This window comes from Heterocephalus glaber, unplaced genomic scaffold, assembly GCF_053883595.1.
Source record: "Heterocephalus glaber isolate CG9 unplaced genomic scaffold, H.glaber_assembly_v1.0 deba00001497, whole genome shotgun sequence".
Taxonomy (NCBI): Eukaryota; Metazoa; Chordata; class Mammalia; order Rodentia; family Bathyergidae; genus Heterocephalus; species Heterocephalus glaber.
In genome coordinates this window covers 46,545,326-46,566,968 of record NW_028258320.1, presented here as the reverse complement: position 1 = coordinate 46,566,968, position 21,643 = coordinate 46,545,326, and the positions used below count along the sequence as shown (strand labels likewise).

The window sequence follows — 21,643 nt, the reverse complement described above, 5'->3', positions numbered from 1 at the left end:
GAATAAATCAGAGTAACAACTGACAGAATGCCTCCTAAAGAATGTTTTCATGGTTCTCCAACGGGAGAAACTGCACAGCTATGCATTTACAGAAATATCCAGTGCCCAAGTACAACTGTATCTTTTCTTCCCCTAACATTTTAATAACAGATTCATCCAGTGCCCCTCTCAATTTTCACACGTATCTCAAAATACATAATAAACATTACACAAATATAGCCAAAAATCAGCCTTTGAAACCAAGGTCTAGCGCCACCCCCACCCCCCCATCTTCCGAAAATGTTGATATCTGGTATAGAAGAATCCCTTCTACCTACCATCCTTCCCTTCCTTTCTCTGATTAGTTAATTCCTACTAATCTTTTAGCTCTTGAATTAAAATTCATTTCCTCAGAAACTAGTCTGAATCCCCATGGACCCTCCCACACAACTATACACACATAGAGAATAATGTCTCCTGTCAGAGATCTCACCTGGTTTTTCCTGTAATCAATGTCCATATTTCTCCCACAAGACTATAAGTGTCATGCAAGCTGGAACAGTTTACTCTGCACATTACTGTATTCCTATACAGTTTGGGTTTGGAAGCTATTATACAGTCTCAGAGAACATTTGGCTCAATTAATAAATTAAAAATGCAATCTAATCAAACCATCTAAATTAACACTGTCCCCAAAGCAAACAAGGATTTTTCCTTGTTTGAAAAATACATTATAAGTCAATAGACCTTTATTTGACAAAGAACATTTTGAATTAGTATCTATGCGTCATTGAGTACCTACTTCCTTGTCAACCTGGCTCTCAGAATACAGGATTGACCGCTGTGTCATTAGTTCCTACTCTTATTCTTCTGCTCTTCTTAATTGGCACATTTATTATTATTATCCTTCCTCTCTATTGTGTATCTTATTACGTGCTTCTCCTATAGTCTCTAGGATATCAGATCTAAAGAAATTAAGAGTTCATAAATGACAGCCAAGGTAATACAGTATTTAATAGCTCAGGGACAGGGTTTTCAGATCAGAATATAAATATACAATGTAGTGACCTTACTACCAAAAAGCTCAGAACAGCTATTACAACAGTCAACAGAATGATACATAAAGAATGAAGTACCAAAAAGAACAGATGTAACAGGTAAATTACAGACAAAAACAGCAGTATCATGAAAGAAGGCAGCTAGCATTTTAGAAAACATACTAAAGGAAAGTAGGAACAACTACAGAAATCACCTTACACTAACTACATTAACTACTTTAACCAAATGACTGGGTAACCACAAAATCAGACCTCTGAGCAAAATTTGAACTTTTTTTGGCTGGGGGGGCTCTGAAGCAGTTGTTATTTTTCTTTCATTTTCTTTCTTTTTTTAAATAGTGGGGACTGAACCCAGAGCCTTTGAGCTGAGACAAATCCTTGGCCCTTTTTAAATATTTTATTTTGAGACAAGGTTTCACTAAGTCTCCAAATTGCTCAAACTTGGAATCATCCCACCTCAGGCTCCCGAGTGCTGGGATTAGAGGTGTGCCACCAAAACTGGCTTCCAATTAACTTAACTTTCTTTGTTGTTTTGTTTTTTGTTTTTTTGAGACATAGCCTCCCTATGTAGTTCAGGTTGGCCTTGAAATGACTAGAGGGGATCCCCCTGCCTCAGTTCCCCAATGCTGGCATTATAGACATGCACTACTCACCTCACCCAGCTCCAATCTTGAAAGAGGTGGGAGCTCAACACAACCTCAATGATCATGCTACACCAACCACAAGCTTCAGACTTCCTAAATTTAACTTTTGGAGTAAATTTTACTGTGTGAAAATTCATGAGATCAAGGAAGAGTATCCAGAAATCTTTCTAGTAACAATCATCTCCTTTCCTTACTCCTCTACTAAAACTCTTATTATTGGCAATGTATCATAATTATCACTGCAGAAAGTCAATTCAAGAAGAAATATAAACCAGGTGTGGTGGCAATGCCTTTAATTCCAGTATTATGGGAAGCTGAGGCAGAAGGATGGCAAATCAAAAGACCGTTTTGAAATTTAAAAATACATAAAAAAGGGCCAGGGATGTGCAAAGCCCCTAGGTTCAATTTCCAGTACTGCAAATAATGACAAAAACAGTAACAACAAGGATAGATGTCCTTGAAAATAAAATGTCCTATCACACTCATAAATAAAATGCTAATGGAACTACAGTGAAAATTTTTTTAACCTGTTAAATTTGCAAAATTCCATGAGTCAGATACAACTGTATTGTTAAGGCTGTTGGGATACATGCTTCTACAGGTTCTTTCCTACAATGATGGACAGAATGCAAAGTAAAGGGCAGTATGGCAATACCTAGCAAAATTACAACTATATTTTACCCTTTAACTCAGCAATCTTATTCCTGAGAATGTATCCTACAGATACTAGCACACATTAAAAATAACTTACATATAATATTAATCACTAGTATTGTACATGGTTAAGAAAATAACTCACATGTTCAATAACCACCTAGTTAAACATATTATCATATACCCACACAATAAAACAATGCATTTTATATAATTACATAATTTATATATTTCAAATATAACTTGAAAAAGAATGAGAACATTCTATATACTAAAGTAGAACATACCTAAGAAGTCAAGCTTGATGATGCATGCCTATAATTCCAGCACTTGGGGAGGCTGAGGCAGGAGGATCAAAAGTTCAACCCCAGCTTGGGTTATGTAGTAACTCAGCAAGGTATAATACTGTCTCAAAATTTTAAAAATTTTTAAAGGGGAGAAAAGATAGCTAAGATATTAAGTGAGAAAATCAAGGAACAATACAAAACAAGATTATACCCTATCCAGTAACTCTGTGCAAGAAAACATTAATACCCACTTTTCTTTTATAAATAAACACTGAATACATAATTAAAAATGGTTATAAAAGGAAGGTAAAACTAGAGTAGTTGGGACATGGACAAATGCAAGACTTCATTATATGCTTTAAAAATGTAATTTTGTGGGGGCCAGGGATTTAGCTCAGTGGTTTCGCTGCATGCTGTATAAGCGCAAGGACCCGAGTTCGATCTCCGGTACACCCCCCAAAAAAAGTAATTTTGTGTTCTGAATTAAAAATATATCATTTGGGCCGGGGATTTAGCTCAGTGGTTTCGCCGCCTGCTGCGCAAGCACAAAGACCCAAGTTCGATCGCCAGTACAAAAAAAAAAAAATATATATATATATATACACACATACATATACACACACACACACACACACACCATTAAACTTAAAAAAGATATCATTGTCAAATATATTAGAAATAAAAAATAATTTTACTTCATTTATCATTACTGATTTAAAACATGACATTTATTATTCCTATTTCATTTTAGTGATTTTTGAGGGTATTTACTTACTGTATATAAGTACTTGCATAGGTTCCTCTACTCTATTTTTCCAGTAATATCTTAAGTTCCTCAAAAACAGAATTTCATACCAGAAAAGAAAAGTCTGAATAAGAATTACAGTATCTATAGATAATATACACTTCCTACGAATTAGGAAGCAGAATGTTGTGCACAAGACACTGTCAAAGTTCAGCTAACCTTAAAAGATGTTACCCAACTTTCTCAGTTTGTAGAAAATGAACAAGACCCCAGAAATACTGGTCAAGCTACTCTTAAATTTTTGCTTAGTTTCACCAAAATACCGTCTCCACTTTGACATCCAGTTGCTCCAGACATACTCTTTTATATTCAAGCTGTAGGAATATATTCACTGTGGATATTTCTCGTTCTCATTCCACATGGAATTGTGTTACTTGGGAGTCAAATGCACTGAGAAATAATTTCATCAAACTAGGAACATGGCTTCAGCTCAACTGTAATTGATGACTCTGAAGTATGGAGTCCAGTAAATAAAAATCAGTCACAAAATAATAAACCACATTATTATGGGGAGGGGAAAGTTTAACCAAATAATCTATATTTTAAATGTCAAACCCTTAAGTTCCAAAGGTATCACAAGCTCCCATAAAATCCATTTAAAACGTAAAAGATATCTATTGGTAAAACTCATTTCAAAAGGATGGGCTGAATAAGAAATTAAATTTTGGTATTACTGAGCTAGGAGTGGTGGTGCACACCTGTAATCCCAGCACTTGGGAGGCTGAGGCAGAGAGTCACTAAGAGTTCTGCGGCCAGCCCAAGCTACATAGTGAGCTCAAGATCAGCTTGAACAACATGCCTCAAAAATTTAAAAAACAATTATTTTAGTATTATCAAATATGGTCTGTATTAATTTCCCAGTACTGTTTAAACACACTGCTACACTGCTACAAATTAGGTGCGTACAAACATAAATATATTCTCTTGCAATTCTGGAGGCTATAAATCAGAAATCAAGCTGCTGGCAGGACCATTCTCTCCAAAGGCTCCAGGGAAATCATCCTTTACCTGTTTTTAGTTCGTAATGTTTACCAGCAATCCCTGGCATTTCTTGGCTTGTGGCAGTCTAACTGCACTCTGATCTCTGCCTCCTCCTTCCCTCAGTGTCTATATTTAAATTTCCATCTTCTTGTAATTCCAGTAGTTATAGATTAGGGCCTGCTCTAATCTAATATGACTTCATCATACTTTAATCACAACTACAAATATCCTATACTGTATCTCCAAGTAAGGTCACGAAAGAGATACTGGAGATTAGGACATCTTTTTGGGGGGGAGGGTAAAATTCCTCTTTGTTTTGGATTTTTGCGGGGCTGGGGATTGAACCTGGGGCCTTAGAGCACACTAGGCAAGCATTCTACCACTGAGCTACAGGCCAGCTCTAAAATGCCCACTCTTAACATGGTCCAAATCAGTGAATTCCTCAAAAGTAGACTAGATTCTTATGTGAAATACATACATATTTTTGCCTAACCTGTACTTCTCTAATTTTCTTTTTAAGACTTTTTTTTTTAGATGGAACCTCCTATGTTGCCAGGCTGGTCTCTAACTTGTGGGCTCAGTGATCTCTGCTTCAATCTCCTACAAATGTATGCCAACATGTCCAACTTGAAGAATTCAGCCTTCCTTCAAGCTTTATGAGTGGACTGATCTTAAGCTTCTAAAGTAGGTATCTTTCACTGGTAAAGTCAGAGAATCACATTCCACTGGCCAGGATAGGCCACGTGACCCAAACCTCAACAGTAAGTCCTTCCATCCCTTCAATTCAGCTAGTGCTACAGAGAACAGGATTATGGCATTATGAAGGATGATGTAGGTCTAGAGCTCTGGCACTCACAATCTTTACTATCATGCTTGCCAAAGAAAGAAGGTAAAAAGAGGAAAGGAATGTTTAGTGGCAGAGATAAGGAAACAACCCTAGTGACATCAAATCTTGGCTCTACCCATATCACAACCTTAGTTTTACTTTCTGAACTTCCTACTTTATAAGCCAACAAAACGATCTTTTTGACATAATCTGAGCTGGGTCATTTGCTATACAGTCCTAACAGATAACTACAAAATTCTGCAAAGTACCATGTATCTGAAAAGAGGCTCACTTTTTTTGTTATTTTCTCAAATTAGGCAGAGATAGGAAAGGCCAGTAAAAAATAATTTATATCTGTCCATTTCCTGTCCACCAGAGCATCTGTCTCGCAGGGTTCTAGAACCTAAAAAGTACAAATTCATACTTGTTAAACTGTAAAACTGTGACCTTGTACCAGAAGAATATCAACATAAACTGTCAAGAGTTATAAAGACCTAACTATCCATATCCAAAAAGAAAACATTCATGAAGTTTTTCCTTCCTTAATGACATTCCATTTCAGCATTATCCTCAAAAGCTGTGACAGTATTAATCACTAAAATATTGGCCAGATGCCACCTGCCTTGCAAGCGCAAGGTCCCAAGTTTAATCCCTGGTACCTCCTCCAAAATAAAATAAAATAAAATAAAATAAAAAATAAAATAAAATAAAATAAAATATTGACCAGAATGAAGTTACCCCGAAATAATCTCTTTCTCATCATTATCACCACAGTGAATAAATTTACTATAGTATCATCCTTTATATCATTAGTAAGTATCCCTAGATACTGGGAAACAGCATCAACATTTAATATTCACATACCTCTAAAAGCTCTCAGACTAGGAATATGGCTCAGTGGTAAAGCACTCACCTAGATATGCACAAAGCCTTGGGTTCCAACCATCCCCAGTAACTCAAAACAAAAACAAAAAACCCTCTTCCTTACCTCAACAACCTCTTCCTTCTTCAGGAGCTACCCATGTCCAATTTATACCTATGAGTCTGTGGAAGTAGTACAAATGGCCAATAAATACATGAGGAAATGTTCAACATTACTACCTATTAGAGAAATACAAATTAAAACAACACTAAAATTCTATCTTACCCCAGAAAGAATGGTCATCACCAAGAAATTAAATACTAACAAATGCTGGCAAGGCTGCAGGGAAAAAGGAACCCTTCTACATTGCTGGTGGGAATATAAACCAGTACAACCATTTTGGAAAGTCAGTATGCAGAGGCCTCAAGAAAACTCAAACTATAAATCCCATTTGATTCAACTATTCCCTCAGTAGGTACCTTCCTGAAAGAGATAAAGGTATCATATTACAGTGATACATGCATGTCCATGTTAATAGCAGCACAATTCCTGATAGCTAAATCTTAGAAGCAGCCTATCTGTCCATCAACTACCACAAAAGGAAAAGATCCTGGAAGGGCAAGTCAGTATAATCAGTATAGAAGAAACAATAAAAGAGACATATTTCTCCCCCCAAAAAGGGGGAAACTTTTTAAAAACACAATTTATGTGATTACAATTACAAGAGAGCATTCAGACTCTGAAGTCAAAGTCTCAGATTCAAATCACCAGTTCTGCTACATTTGTGAATTATTTAATCATTCTAAGACTCTGTTCCTTCACAAGCAAATAAAAAGGATACCATACTCTTTCCCGGTTTACTGTACATATTAAATGATAGAAATGTTAAGTGCAAAGTAGGTGTCTGACGAATACCCACTGTCATGAATATGAACAAATGAAAACTTACGCTTTTTAACATTAAATCTAAATGATCCCAAATTCTTCATCCCTCCACATATTTAAGTTCTTTGCCATGTAACTTCATACTCCCCTACCACCATGGGTGTAGGCTCAACAATGTAATTTGTTTTAACTGGTGAGATATTAGCAGATATTATACAAACAGAATGATAAACAAGTGTTTCCTTATTTCTGCTTTGTGCACTTCTGCCTACTTTGGTGCCATGCATATAGAACCAAGTTATCTTGCAGATAGTTGCAAATATGGGACACAGTATAGGTGTAATGATAGCAACTCCAACTTAGGTCAACCTAAGGTCAATTCACCCTAGACATGCAGCAAGGCCTGTCAAATTCAGCAAAGCTGGCCAGCAAACACACAGCTAAGACCAAGTTCATCCCACATGGTCTGAACCCCAGACTCATGATTTTAATAACTGCTACTACTTATCTGTCACTAAGATTTTTTTTGAGATAGTCTATGTAGCTCAGGCTGGCCTCAAATTCACAGTGATACTCCTGTCTCAGCCTCCCGAGTGCTGGGATGACAGCCATGCGCCATAAGGCCCAGCTTGTCACTCAGCTTGTCATTAAGACTTTTGTGATTGCTTGACATGCAACATTACTGGGAGACAGGTAATTTAAGTACCATTTTAGAGTGGGTTAAGAATGAAAATCGTGCAGGGTGTGGCAGCATATGCTTGTAATCCCAGCACTCAGGAGATTGAAGCAGGAAGGATTGCTGTGAGTTTGAGGCCAGCCTGGGCTACACAGTGAGTTTAAGGCCAACATGAACTGCACAGCAAGCCCCTTTTCTAAATAAATAAATAAATAAATAAATAGTTTTTTCATTTTGAGACAGAGTCTTGCTAATTCACTAATCTGCCTGGGATGGGCTCAAATTTTCAATCCTACTGCCTCATCCTCCCAAAGTGATGGGATTACAAGCATGTGCCATCATGCTCAGTATAAATACATTTTTTAATTATCTCTGGGTGTGGTGGTGTATACCTCTAAGTCCAGCACTCAGGAGGCTGAGGTAGGAGGATTGCCAAGAGTTCTAAGCCAGCCTGGGCTACACAGAGTTTAAGGCTAGCCTGAACTACACAGAAACAACCCTGCCTCAACAAAACAAATTTGCAGCTTTTAAATTTGATGTAGATCCAGAAATAAAACAATTTATTTGTGATTCCAAGACAGATAGGCTGGGTTTTAGTGATTAAATATGAGGAGTAAGAGGTAACAAATTAGGCAGACGAATCATTCAAGTTTCACTATATACAACCTGTTCTTTATATCACAGTACATGTTTATTCCTAAAATATGTGAAAAGAAATAAATTGCAGCCATCTCTTGGGATCCATTATTAATTTAAGACATTATCAATGAAAGACTTTAATTTCAGGAAGAAATGACTAAAAGGAACAAGGAGGAATATTTAATATTAATAATCGTATTACTTAAAAATATAATTTTATGTAATTAATATAGCATGAAATATGTCATGCAAAGTATGATAAACAGTCATCCCTTGGTATCTGTGGGGGACTGGTTCCAGAACCTTTTGCAGATACCAAAACCTGAGGATGATTAAGTCCCATATATGAAATGGTGTTCCTCTAAATCATCTCTAGATTACCTATAATATTTAATACAGTGTAAATGTTATATAAATAATTATTGTATAGGGAATAATAAAAGTCAATATGAGTTTATTACAAATTTGTTTTCAAATATTTTTGATTGCTAGTTGGTTGAATTCCAATGTGGAATCCACAAATACGGAGGGCCAACTGTACTCTCTCCTTTCTAAGAAACATGCCAAGCAGCTTTTGTCTGTGTATCAGTAACCAAAAAGTTGAGAACCATTAATCTGATCAATTTTGTTATAATCTTCCACATAATGTATATATGTGAAATCTATCCTGCTCATCCTTACTACAGTCTATTTCAAGAAAATCTTTTTCAAGAAAAAAAATTATTTCACATTCACAAAAAGAAATATCAATTTTTAAAAAAGACTAAGGAGGTATAAAAGATAAATGAAAAGCCATATTATCTAAAAGCTCACCATCCCTGGCATAATCCTAGGTTGCATTTTTGGACCAAATATCTGAAGATCTCATATATGCTGCCATTTGAAAATATCTTTACAGCATCCAGTTTTAAAGTATGTTGCTTATTTTATAATCCAATCAAATATAGCAAAATAGTATCCTTACTATCACTATTTATATGTGCTTTTATTCTTGAGTCACAGAAACCAGAGACTGGCCACAGCATAACTTTACACCACAGCCTTGCTGTTTCTTAGTACAGTCTTTATTCTTTACCTTCATTTCTACTTATAATTGGATATATAATATAGTCATAATCCTCAAAATAGTTTTCATTTACATCACTTGCATTTACCTCTGCCTTTTACCAATAAAATATACTATACTCTGATCTGAATACATTATATAAAATCAGGCAGAAGTTCTTGGCCTAAGGAGAAGAGGGTATCAAAGGAAATGTTATCTTTTAGATAAGACATTTGTAGCCATAGGCCATAATTCTTTTTGGAAACTCTTTCCAGTATATATGGAGATTTCTGATTCTCAACATATACCTACTTATTTTAACATGCTCGAATCTATTTTAATAAATATTACTCAGTGAAAAACTATACATAGCAAATACACACCCAAATAAAACCCAATAGCACAAGTTTTAAGTTAAAACAGCTTTATCATTTAACTCATTTTTCTTCAGACAAGGCATGAGCAGGGCCTGGTGGTAATCCCAATACTTGTGACGCTGTAATCCCTGGTGCTATAACCCCAGCACTTGTGAGGCTGAGATAGGAGGATCACTGGTTTGGAGCCAGCCTGGGCTACATACTGAGTTCAAGGCCAGACTGAACTACACAGTGAGAGCCTGTCTCAAAAAAAACCAAAAACCAAAACCAAAACAAAACAAAACAAAAAACCAGATAAAGTCACAACAGCAAATTCCTATACCTCTCAAAAATTGTTACAAAATCATTTTATCCTTAAAAAAGATTCTCTTTCTAGAACAAAAACTGAATTATTTCACATTAAGTACCCTAAATTATTGCTAAAAATAATTGGGAAGTTTTCAATAAATATGAACAAAATCATTTTTAAAAGTTACATTCTTCTTATCAAACACTAATAGAAAATGACAACTTTAAAGGTTTTTGTTTTTCAGCAACTTTTTACCAAAGATTTATGGACTTCTTAACATCCATCCACATGAAAGTATCACTGTATTGTGATAAGGTCATTTACACAATTTAAACTTAGCCTCCTTACTAGCTAAAAGACAATTTGAATAATTAATGTAAATGATGGAGATAGGTACTGTTCCATTAATCATGGAACAAAAAAGACACATTTCAACATGGGGAAATACAAATGTTTATGTTCCTCTCATTTTTTTTTAGTGAAGGCCCATTTTATCTTGCAGGGAATTTCTCCCTATTATCTCTGCCATATCTTTTTTTTTTTTTTTTGGTACCAGGGGATTGAACTAGGATCCTTGCGCTTGTGCAGCAGGCAGCGAAACCACTGAGCTAAATCTAAATCCCCAGCCCACTGCCATATCTTCTTGTGCCTCCTAATGACACACTACGTTAAGATCAATGATCCATGAGTTATTAAAACCACATACCATTTTCAAAAATTTGTCAAATCTTCTTAATTATACATTGCTCTGCAGCTTCCCTTTTTATCACAATTTTCAAATATTTATTGCCAATTTCATCAACTAAATTACAGTTGGGAATTTAGAACTTAGAAGGCATTTGGCTAAGATCCAGAAATCTTGAAACCTGATCTCTATCAGCCTTACCCTATTTGTCCCTCCACCTTCATCCTCCTACCTTGAGGTCTCTGGGAACAGAAGGACAAATACTGTACTTCCACAGTTTACTGTCAGGCCTGCCTTTAAAATCTCGAAAGTGCTCTGTCAACTAGGCTGGTCCACACTGAAGGCATGCTAAACTTAAGGCCTACAATCAGTATCCCTTGGGTTATCTTGCTGGCTTTCCTCTAAGCCTATCCTTAAATCTCAGCTAAAAGTGAACAACAGCCAGTCTAGCAACACATGAAGAAATATTAAGTCAGTGAAAACATTCAGGTAAGAAACTACTTACCTCTGAATACCGCTAACAAAACTAATCAGGAAGAAAAAAGGAAAGACAAAGAGAACTCTAACCTCTGAAGGTGGCAAGGCAATTTATAGGGCAAGAATATAAATAGTAATCATGTTACTATTTATGGTAAGAGTATATGTAGGGAATCCAGAGTTCTTTATGTAACATAAAGCAAATAAGCAATCAGTAACTGAAAACAAAGACTGTCAATTTGAAGGCACAAAAATATGAGTCATAAAATATGAGTCATAAAAAATATGAGTCATATTTGCATTCCAATCCCTAGGCTACCAACTCTTTAGCTGAGTGACCACAAATGAAACTTTCAACCTTACTTTGTTTTTCCACTAGTAAAATAGGTGTTGATGATGGGCATGGTAGCACACACCTGTAATTCCAGCATTTGGGAGGCTGAGGCAGGAGGATCACTACAGACCAACCTGGTCTACATGGTGAGTTCAAGGGCAGGCTGAACTACATAGTGAGACCCAGTCTCAAAAAAAATCAACAGCAGGGATGAAATAAGAATACCATATGCTATAGCTAGGTATTCAAGGTATTATTCTTCCTACTTTTACCTATGTTTGAACTTTTACAAAATTAAAAACTTTTAAATTCCTTTCCCTGTAACTGATATAGCTGGACAAGAAAATAAGTTTTAGCATCCTTTCCAGTTTTAATTTAAAAAATGGTTCTAGGGCTGGGGATTTAGCTCAGTGGCACCTCCCTGCCTAGGAAGCTCAAGGTACTGAGTTCAATCCTCCTCGGCACCATAAATAAATAAATAAATAAATAAATAAATAAATAAAGGTGCTACAGCCAGGGATTTAGCACAGGGGCATTGCGCCTGCCTCACAAGCGCAAGGTCCTGGAGTTCAACCCCCCGTACGAGGGGAAAAAAAAGAAAAAGAAAAGCTTCTAAAAGATGGAAAAAAATGTAAAAGAAAATTCGAGACTATCCATTAGGTAAAAATAAGTATCTACAAATGACCTAGAAAATATGCCTTTATTGACTAGGACAGTATCCAGGTCAAAGTCCACAAATTCCCATGCATTGAGAATAAAAAACATGAAAAATACGAGCATCAAACTGGATGTATGCTGTGTCTTATTTTAACAAGTTAAACAATTTTTTCCTCTAGGCTGGTGGTAGAATACTTTGCCTAGCATGCATGAGGCCCTGGTTTCCACACCCTGCACCACATTAAAAAAAAAAAAAAAAAAGTACACAAACTGATTATTCTAAATGTAGTAACAGAGTGTTACTTAAATGAGACATAAATTCTGTTTTAACATGAAACATTTATTTGTGTAAAGTCAAATTTACACATGTGAAATTTTTCTTGGACCAAGGAAAATACATCCTACGGATCCTTTTTAACATTAGTCTTTCTTTCCCTTAATAGTGAGTTTAAGGGAAGTAAAGCATGCTTTTATCCTGCAATCCTTTAAAAAGTCAAGTAGTAAAAGAGAAATGTATCTGATAATCACCCATTAATAATTCTACAGTGACTCAGATTTTATGAAAAGCTAATTGTGAGTCTAAATAACAGAAGTCTATCTAGTATCATGAATAAAAATAGAAATATTTATCATACAATGCTTTTTCCTGTAATAGTAATTCTCATGGGGAATAATACTGATGTTCACAGTATCTTCTAACCCACCAAGTCTTTATGTATAGCATCTTTAACAGACACTTAAAAAAAAAAAGCCACCCACTTTCAAACATCAATTACAGCAAGGTAAAAGTATACTTCTAGAACAGTCTGGTTCTTTGTTTTGTTTGTATTTGCAATGTTTTGTAAAAATTACAGATTTCTAACGTTAAAATACATAATTATTTCTATAGATAAAAGTAATTAAGCTATGTCAAAGTTAACTGCTTTGTTACTAGAAAAATTACTAAATGTTTTCAAACTGATCAATTGTTTAATAAATATCTTATTTTTTAAAGACAATGAAATATGTGCAAGTTTTGTAAAAACTATAAAATGTGCTATGCAGATTAATAAATTTTTCTGATGCTGTATTTTCTTTTTGGTTTTTTGAGACAGGGTTTCACTACGTAGTTTAAGCTGGCCATGAACTCACTATGTACTCCAGGCTGGCCTCAAACTTGTGGTGATTCTCCTGCCTCAGCCTCGCAAATGCTGGGATTACAGGCATGCACCACCAAGCCTGGCACTTTCTGCTTATCAAAAATCTTGTGAGACAACTTTATTTCCAAATAATCCCCTTCAATCTTTAAGAAACAACTGTGATGGACTGATTCTTTGAGATTCAGAAGTTCTAAGAAATGCTAATTTCAAACAAGGTATCTATATAGTAATAATTTTTTTTTTTTGGTACTGGGGATTGAACTCAGGATCTTGCACAGCAGGCGCCAGAACCACTGAGCTAAATCCCCAGCCCTATACAGTAATAATTTAAAAAGTTGTAAGGTACAAATAAGTAAATTTTTCTCTTTAGCAAGAAATGTCAAGTATATTATTAGCTTCTAGTTTCCCAATATCAAAATTTGAAATGTCAGTCTAAACTACTACTGGTTATATTCATTTTTTTTTTTCTTTTTGCAATCCCTTTGACTAATTCTGCTCCTACAATTCAAACTGCATATTACAGAAAATTGGATCCTTCTGTTACCTTGAATGACAAGAATTTTATTATATTAAAGGACTTTCAACAAATACCAATTTTATATCTTTAATTTCATTCACTTGCATAATGAATTCAGTAAAATGATTATTGATAAACTAAAACAATTACTGTTAACAAAAAATAGATAAAAATGTGGGACAAAGGTAATTATAGCAAGGAAAAATATCATTAGATAATGTCAATCATTGCTACATACTAACTTACCCCTCATATTTAAGCAAAAGATTTGAATTCTCAAACTAATTCTGCTACCTATCTCATAGGATACTTCATCTCATCCCTAAGACATTACACCTAATACCTCATGACAGACCAAACTTAAAACCAATCCAAATATCAGAGAAAATGAAATAATAACAGTTAAAGTAACTCTCTGAAAACAGTAGAGAAGAAAACAAAATCATATAACAACTTGCCATTAACTGTGTAACTTATCAGATTTCTGGTTTAATAAAATACAAACCAAAAATGTAATCTTAATTTTCAAAAATACTGGTATTTACCAGGTATGATGGTTTAATTTCAGTACTCGGGAGGCAGAGACAGGAGAATCACCCCAAGTTCAAGGCCAGGATGAACTACATAGTGAGATCCTGTCTCAAAAAACCACAACAAACACAAACAAAAAATATTTATATTATTTAGAATTTCCTATCTAAATTCTCACTATTCAAACTCAAAAATGGAATGAATTTTTTTTATTGATTTTGTGATCCACTCAAACATTTTAATCTCAAATTCAATGTCTATTAACATGCCCCCCTCTCCTCAGCATAGATCTAACCTGTGCTTCTGGAGACCTACAGCGGCACAGGGGCATTGTCTGCTCTTCTGTTCCTCCCATTCCAGTACCTAGAATGCAATCAAGAGACTTTATCTTTATCTGTCTCTCAGATACCTTTCCCTCTTCCTTAAGATCCAGATCCTCCATTGTTGAGGGTAAGGGAAAGAGATTAGGGTTAGGGTGTTTACTACACTGAATCCTCTATGGTGTCTACCTGTGTAACCCCAGATGTCTGGAGGGGGTCATCTATATGGAATGGATTTAGACAAAATGTTTGTGACAGGGCAAAAGAGAGTAAAAGTATCCTTCTCTACCTAAACCTGTTATCTACTATCCAAAATACAGGAATAAAACAGATTTGAATAACGTGGTATACTATTTTATCTACAATACTTGAACTCTCACTTAGGCTGAAATTTAGATTTGGATAGCAAAATATTGTTACACAACTCCAAATTACTAGTGATTTTAACACTGCAGAAAAGATGGTTAAGCAATCCTTTCTTGATTAATTCTATTTCACTCTGTTCACAAGATACATTGAAGTTTTAGCTTTCATTTCAGTATATTTGCTTATATTTTGATCTATAATTGTGTGTATATGGGGGAGGTATGACAAGCAAAAACATATCTGAAAATATATACTGATAAGGTTCTAGTATCCAGAATATGTAAAGAACTCCACAAGTTGGGGGCCAGGGATGTAGCTCAGTGGCCCCACATCTGCCTGGCAAGCACAAGGTCGAGTTTAATTCCCAGTACCGGGGAAAAAAAATGTTATGAAGAACTCCACAACTCAATTAAAAAAACAAAACAAAACTGAAGCCAGGCACAAGCCTGTAATCCCAGAACCAGCAGGCTGACACAGGGGGATTGCTGTGACTTCGAGGCTAGCCTGGGCTACATAGTCAGTTTAAGGTTGGCCTGAACTACATAGTGAGACCCTGTCTCAAAAAACAAAACAAAATAAAACAAACTAAATACTGGGCAAGAGATCTGAATAGACTTTTCTCCAATGAAGATATACAAATGCCAATAAGCACATGAAAAGATGTTCAACATTATTAATCATTAGGGAACTAGAAAACAAAACCAAAATGAGATACTAATTCATATCTTATTAGGATAAGCAAGAGTGGCACACATAGACAAGAGAGATAATAGAATGTGTTGGAGAAGATGTGGAAAATTAGAACCCTCAGACAATAATGATAGGAATGCAAAATGCTAAAACCACTTTGAAACAGTTTAGCAGTTCCTCAAAATACACAGTCACTATATGACCCAACAATTCTGTCCTAGGTATATACTTAAGAGAACTAAAAAGAAATGTCCACATAAAAACTTGTATACAAATGTTCATAGCAGCATTATTCACAATAACCAAAAAGTGGAAACCTAAACGTCCAAGAACTGATGAACAGAAACACACAACCTGGTATTTTGCACACAATTCAGTATTAGCCACAGAACAATAAAATTGCTGGTATATGTTACAAATTAGATGAACCTTAAAAACATATGCTGTCAAAGAAGCCAGATAAAAAAGACCACATATTATATAATTAATGTATATGAAATATCCAGACTAAACAAATCCATAGAAAGCAGATCAGTGGCTGCCAAAAGCTTGATCATGAGTATGAATACGGGATTTCTTTTTCTGGATAATAAAAATGGTCTGGAATTAGTGGTGATATATACAAAACTTTGCGAGCAAACTTAAAAACCACTGAATGGTACACTTCACAAAGGTTAATTATATTAAGCATCACCAAAACAAAAAAAAAAGAAAGAATTTTTATAGCATGTGAATTATAGCTCAATTTTAAAAAAATAAGGATATGGATCACTGTACTTAAAGATACTTCCTGCACACAAGAGATGGTCTATTAAATGAGCTAACAGTTTAGAGTAGAATCATCCTCAAAAGAGTATGTACAAGTGTGTAGAATAATAAAAAGTTTAAAAATATTTGCAGGCAGATTAAAAGATAATTTGTACAGTAGCAATGTTAGATTTTTAACTTGAAACTATAAACAATGACAGATTTGTTTATTCACATCTATTCAGTAACAGAAACTCAGATGCCACACAGCAGATGGGTAGACAAGAAAGAGAGGTTCAGAGGTGTATCAAACAAATCAAGCCCCTTTCTCAACATTCAGAGCCTGTCTGAAAGCTAGGGAAGAAAACTAATCTTATTAATACATACCCAATCCAACCTGTAAGGATGGAAATTTGCCCATTTTTTTTTTTTTTTTGGTACCGGGGATCGAACTCAGGACCTTGCGCTTGTGAGGCAGGCGCCGGAACCACTGAGCTAAATCCCCGGCCCATAAATGGTACCTTGAATTTAAGTCTGAGTACCTGTTCTTTTTTTTTTTTGGCCCATATTAAAGATATTCAAAGAAAGAATATATTGATTTTACACAATCTTGAAAATAAATTTTGTGCAGGAACATAAAGTATAACCTCCAAATGTGCTTAGAAAATATTGTTGTGTATGGTAATATTGTCCCTATCAAGGTGGTTTCTGTCACTGTTGGAGAGTTTCACAATTGAATCCTTAAAAAAACACTTCTCTCCTGAGATAAAGACAGCAAAGTGTTGCCAACCACAAGTTGTTTAACAAAACGTCTCCACTTTTTGGATGCAGTGTTGCACACTTGTAATCCCAGCACAGCACTGGAGAGGCTGAGGCAGGAGGATTGCCAAGAGTTAGAGGCCAACCTGAGCTATATACTGAATTCAACGTCAGCCTGAACTACATAATTCTCAATAAATAAAATAAATAAATAAATAATTTTGTTTCCACTTTTTAACCTGCATGAGAAAATTCTACAACCTACTTTTACAAACCTTTATCACCAGCATGCCCCTAATCATAGATTGTAGTTTAAGGAGATATCACGTGCATTTCTGCTTTTGCTTATGCTATTTCTCATGAATAGAATGCTTTTTCCGTACTTATCAAAATGAAGCAAAAATCTGCCACCTTCTTCAGAAAGCCTGTCATTATCATCTCAAGAAATTTCTTTCATTGCTAAACAACTTGTTTTTGGCTATACTATCAAATGCCATGTTTTGTCTTGTACAATAACTGGATGCATATTTTCTCTAAGGACTAAAAGTTCCTGAAGGTTAAGGCAGTTTCTCCAATCTTTAATATATGCTTGGTAGAAGGCAGATGCTTAATAAATATTTAAATGAACTAAGGCTAACCTAACTCCCTTTCATTCCTAAAAGCAGCTAACGGATCATCAGGCAGGTACTCAAAAGTGGAACGTTCCCAGACATCAAATAACCAATTCCCAGTGTGTAAGACAGAGCATTCCGTGCATGCCCATTAAAGCTCTAGCATTGTATTCAAATGCTTCCTAGAATTGTTCCAGCTACAAGAACATTTAAGAGAATCAGAGTAATTTGAAGTTTCTTTCTGTAAGTCAGAGACTCATCCTGTTGACTTTATTAGCCAAGCTAGAACTAACCTAAAATCACAACTCTCCTCACACTGGAAAGAATTCAAGAATACAGTAAGGATGAATACCAGCCATCCAGGATGTTACATCACATCAGGCAACAGAGAGAACCTAGATCTTCCAGGAATCTGGAAAAATCCTATTAGTTCTAGAGGATCCCTTAATAATCACCTGGTAACAAAATATCCATCTTGATCATAATCACTGTTCGAACCCACTCACTATATGGTGAACATTCCTAATCCAAAATGCTCAAAAAGGTTTGGAATGGAGAATTTGGAGCATTTCAGAATTTCAGATTTTTGGATGAGGGTTGCTCCATCAGTAAAATCTATGTAAATATTCTAAAATCTGTAAAATTCTGAGATCCGAAGCATTTCTGATCCCAAACACTTCAGATAAAAGAAACTGAACCTGAAGTAAGTCCAATTCAGCTAAACTTAGTCATGGAATCACCACTACACTCCTGTCCCCCAGAGAAGTAGAAGGGAAAATTAGATTTGAGAAATAACTGAAAATTCATTTTTAATCCACCACTACTATAAATTAAATCATTTAGAACCAAACAACTCTGAAGTATTAAAAAAATCAAGGGCCAGGGATTTAGCTCAGTGGTACCATTGCCTGCCTCACAAGCGCAAGGTCCCAAGTTCTATCCCTCGTAACAAAAAAAAAGAGAAAGAAAATCAAACAGGAGACTCGAGTAGTTTAACTGTTCACAACCAATTCTATTAAAATAAAACAATTATTACATTTGGCAGTAAACCACACAGTTGCTTTTGTGACTGTATTAAGGATCACTGCCAGCTCTTTTAAGTATAAACTTAATGCCACAAGTGATTTACTTAGAACTTACCTCTTTGGGAACAAAATTACATATAATAAAAGAGAAAATATGAGGCCCAATTGATTTTAGTTGGGCGACTATCAATATATATTACTGTTTAGATTAAAATACCACTCTGGACTCTGGACTCTAAAACCTCCTGAACTTTACCAGGAAGGGAGCAATTTGGATTTTAAGCATGCTTTAAGAAAAATGATCACCAGATTAAAATACTACAAAAAAATGAATCTAATTTTGACATTCAATTGAGATATTTACATAGGATTTTATTATTCACAAAAGTATAAAACACTTTGTCAAGCAGCAGTAAATAACCACTAATACTAGCAATAACTGATTTTAAAAAGGGAGCCTGAGGCACAAGGCAAAAATTTAAAGCAAAAAGAATTAAAATAAGATAAACAACTCATTAAAATCATCTAAAGCAACATTAACTTAAGAAAACTGCTGGGTTATATTCCTCAATTTCTTTTAAAAAGTAAAAAGCCCTATTGAACAAAACCAATCACCTAAGGAAAGTAAAACAAACACAAGAAGTATTCTTCAAAATGATTTCAGTATTTTACATTTACCCACGATTCTGAAAATTCATTAATTTTATGATTCTCAAAACTTTCAACCGTATATATTCTTTACACGATGGTGACAACACATAATTCAGAGGTGCTTAAATCAATGTAACATTTTAGCAGATGTATGATAGATCTGAAAGAACAAAACAAGCAGAGACACAGCAAATGGTAGCTGATAGCCAAAAGACTATTTCCTGGGTTTGGACTGGCAGAAGAAGAATTTTAACATATATTCACAAAACAATCATACCTTCCTCCAAAAAAAACAAAAAACAAAAAACAAAACTATTCGTGCCTTTATTTCTACAAGCACAGATTTTTAAATGTACTTTTAACCTTTGGACAACCAAAGCTCTATAGTTATAGTATCGTTGCTGTATTAATGTTGATGTTACAGTCTAAGCCTTTAAAAAAAAAAAGTCACATTATATATTTTCATACTGATAGCACTGCAGAAATAGCAAAGGTTACAATCTCTAAGTAAAGGTTACCCTATTTTTCACTTGTTTAAAGTTTCAGTTTTGCTTTTTAATCTATTATAGAAAACATCCCTTGTGGGACATTGTAAAGGGCAAACCCTCCTGTCAAGCCAGAAGGCTCAAACACAAAGACTGCGCTAACCAAGTGCTGTAATTCTTCCAAACTGAGCCTCTCCACACCCCCTCCATCCCCCCCAACAGATATGTCTATTAAATCAGTGTCTGTTCTCCCCCTCGCACAACAAAGAGAACTTCTCACCGCATGAAATTGCAGCTGAATGGACACCAGAAAGCAGGATTTGCATAATTCCTTCCAACGAAACCCCTTCGAGAAGGAGGGGATGAGGGGGCCCAAGCGAACAGCTAGAACCTCCCGGATTCTGTTGGGGAAGACCTGGTTGACAAGAACATTCCCCACGGGGTGGGGGCGGGGGCTGCCATTCTGGGCCTCCCGGAGGACTGGGCGTGGGGGACAGAGGACGACGAGAGGGCATTTCCCCACACATCAGCAGCAGCATCGAGGCAAAGATGGGGAAATAACAATGCTGAGGACAGAAGTCAAACACAAGGATGGACTGGGGGCGGCGGGCGGAGCAAAGACACCACACCGGCCACTTACTTTTCGGAGGGGGATTAAATATATGAGTTAAGCCCTTATGGTCCCGCCGGCCGCCGCACAGAGGGAAACGGGACCTTGGGAGAGAAAAACAGACAAAACACACAGTGTGAGAAGCGCAGCTTCAGCCGCCCGGGCCCTCCCGGGGCGCCCCCGTCCACACTCCCTGCGACCAGCGGGGAAACGCCACCCCAGCAAGAGCGGACAAGGCAGATTCCGCGAGGCGGCCGAGGCTCCGGCCAAACCAGGCGGGGACAAGAGCGACCCCTCCTCCCCGCCGCGCACACACCGAACACAAATACGCACACACCGACCCGTGCGTCGAGGACGAACTCCCCGGCCGCCGCCGCCGCCGCCGCCCCCCGCGGCCATGACACCCCACTTGGCACAGTCAGGCGGACCCCGGGCCTGTGACAGCTCCGGCTCCCTCCGCCCCCATCTCCACCTCACGCCTCGCACTCGCCGAGCGCCGGGCGCCCGCCGCGCGTGCCCGCGGGGATGGGGCGAGCCGCCGCGCGTGGGGGAGGGGCGCGGAGAGGCGGCCCCACGCGCCCGGGTCTCGCGCCACCCGGCCCAGCAGCAGCCCCGGGCTCAGTCTTCACAATAAACTTGCGGCCGCGAAGGAGCTACGCGGGGGAGGGGGCGGGGAGGCGCGCGCCCAGAGCCCGCCCCGGGAGGTGCGAGGGGAGGGGCCGGAGGGCGCGCGCTCGCTCAAGGGTGGGGGAGGGGCGCCCGAGCGCGAGAGGGCGGACGAGAGGGCCGGAGCCGCGTTACCTCGGCCCTCGCTCCCTCCCTCGCTTGCCGGGAGCGGCCAGCGGCGAAGCGACTGGAGGGCCGGCAGCAGCCCAGGAAGGATCTCACCTACACAGTGAATGAGCTTGTGGCGCCACGAGTCCAGTTCTTGCCGAAAGCCGCGTCTCTCAACGGAGCATTGCTGCCGCCTACACACCCTCGCCATCTTCTGCCGCCCGCCGGGCCCTGCCTCCGCCGCGGCCCCGCGCACGC

At 37.2% G+C, this 21,643-nt stretch overlaps 1 protein-coding gene across 7 annotated transcripts in view; it reads right to left on the bottom strand.

The window, feature by feature from the left end:
- Positions 1–21,628, bottom strand: part of Lcor (ligand dependent nuclear receptor corepressor) — a 155,340-nt gene extending 133,712 nt beyond the window's left edge. For 3 of the 7 annotated variants that reach the window (XM_021253133.2, XM_087185047.1, XM_021253136.2), the window contains exon 1: positions 20,282–20,648. In XM_021253133.2, coding sequence (XP_021108792.2) covers positions 20,282–20,540 — 259 coding nt within the window. In that variant the 5' untranslated portion in view covers positions 20,541–20,648. Of the gene's footprint in view, positions 1–20,281; positions 20,716–20,948; positions 21,373–21,499 lie in introns of those variants that run through there. The other 4 variants (XM_013069901.3, XM_087185049.1, XM_087185051.1 and 1 more) reach the window with 3 other exon arrangements.
- Between the last annotated feature and the right edge of the window lie 15 nt (positions 21,629–21,643).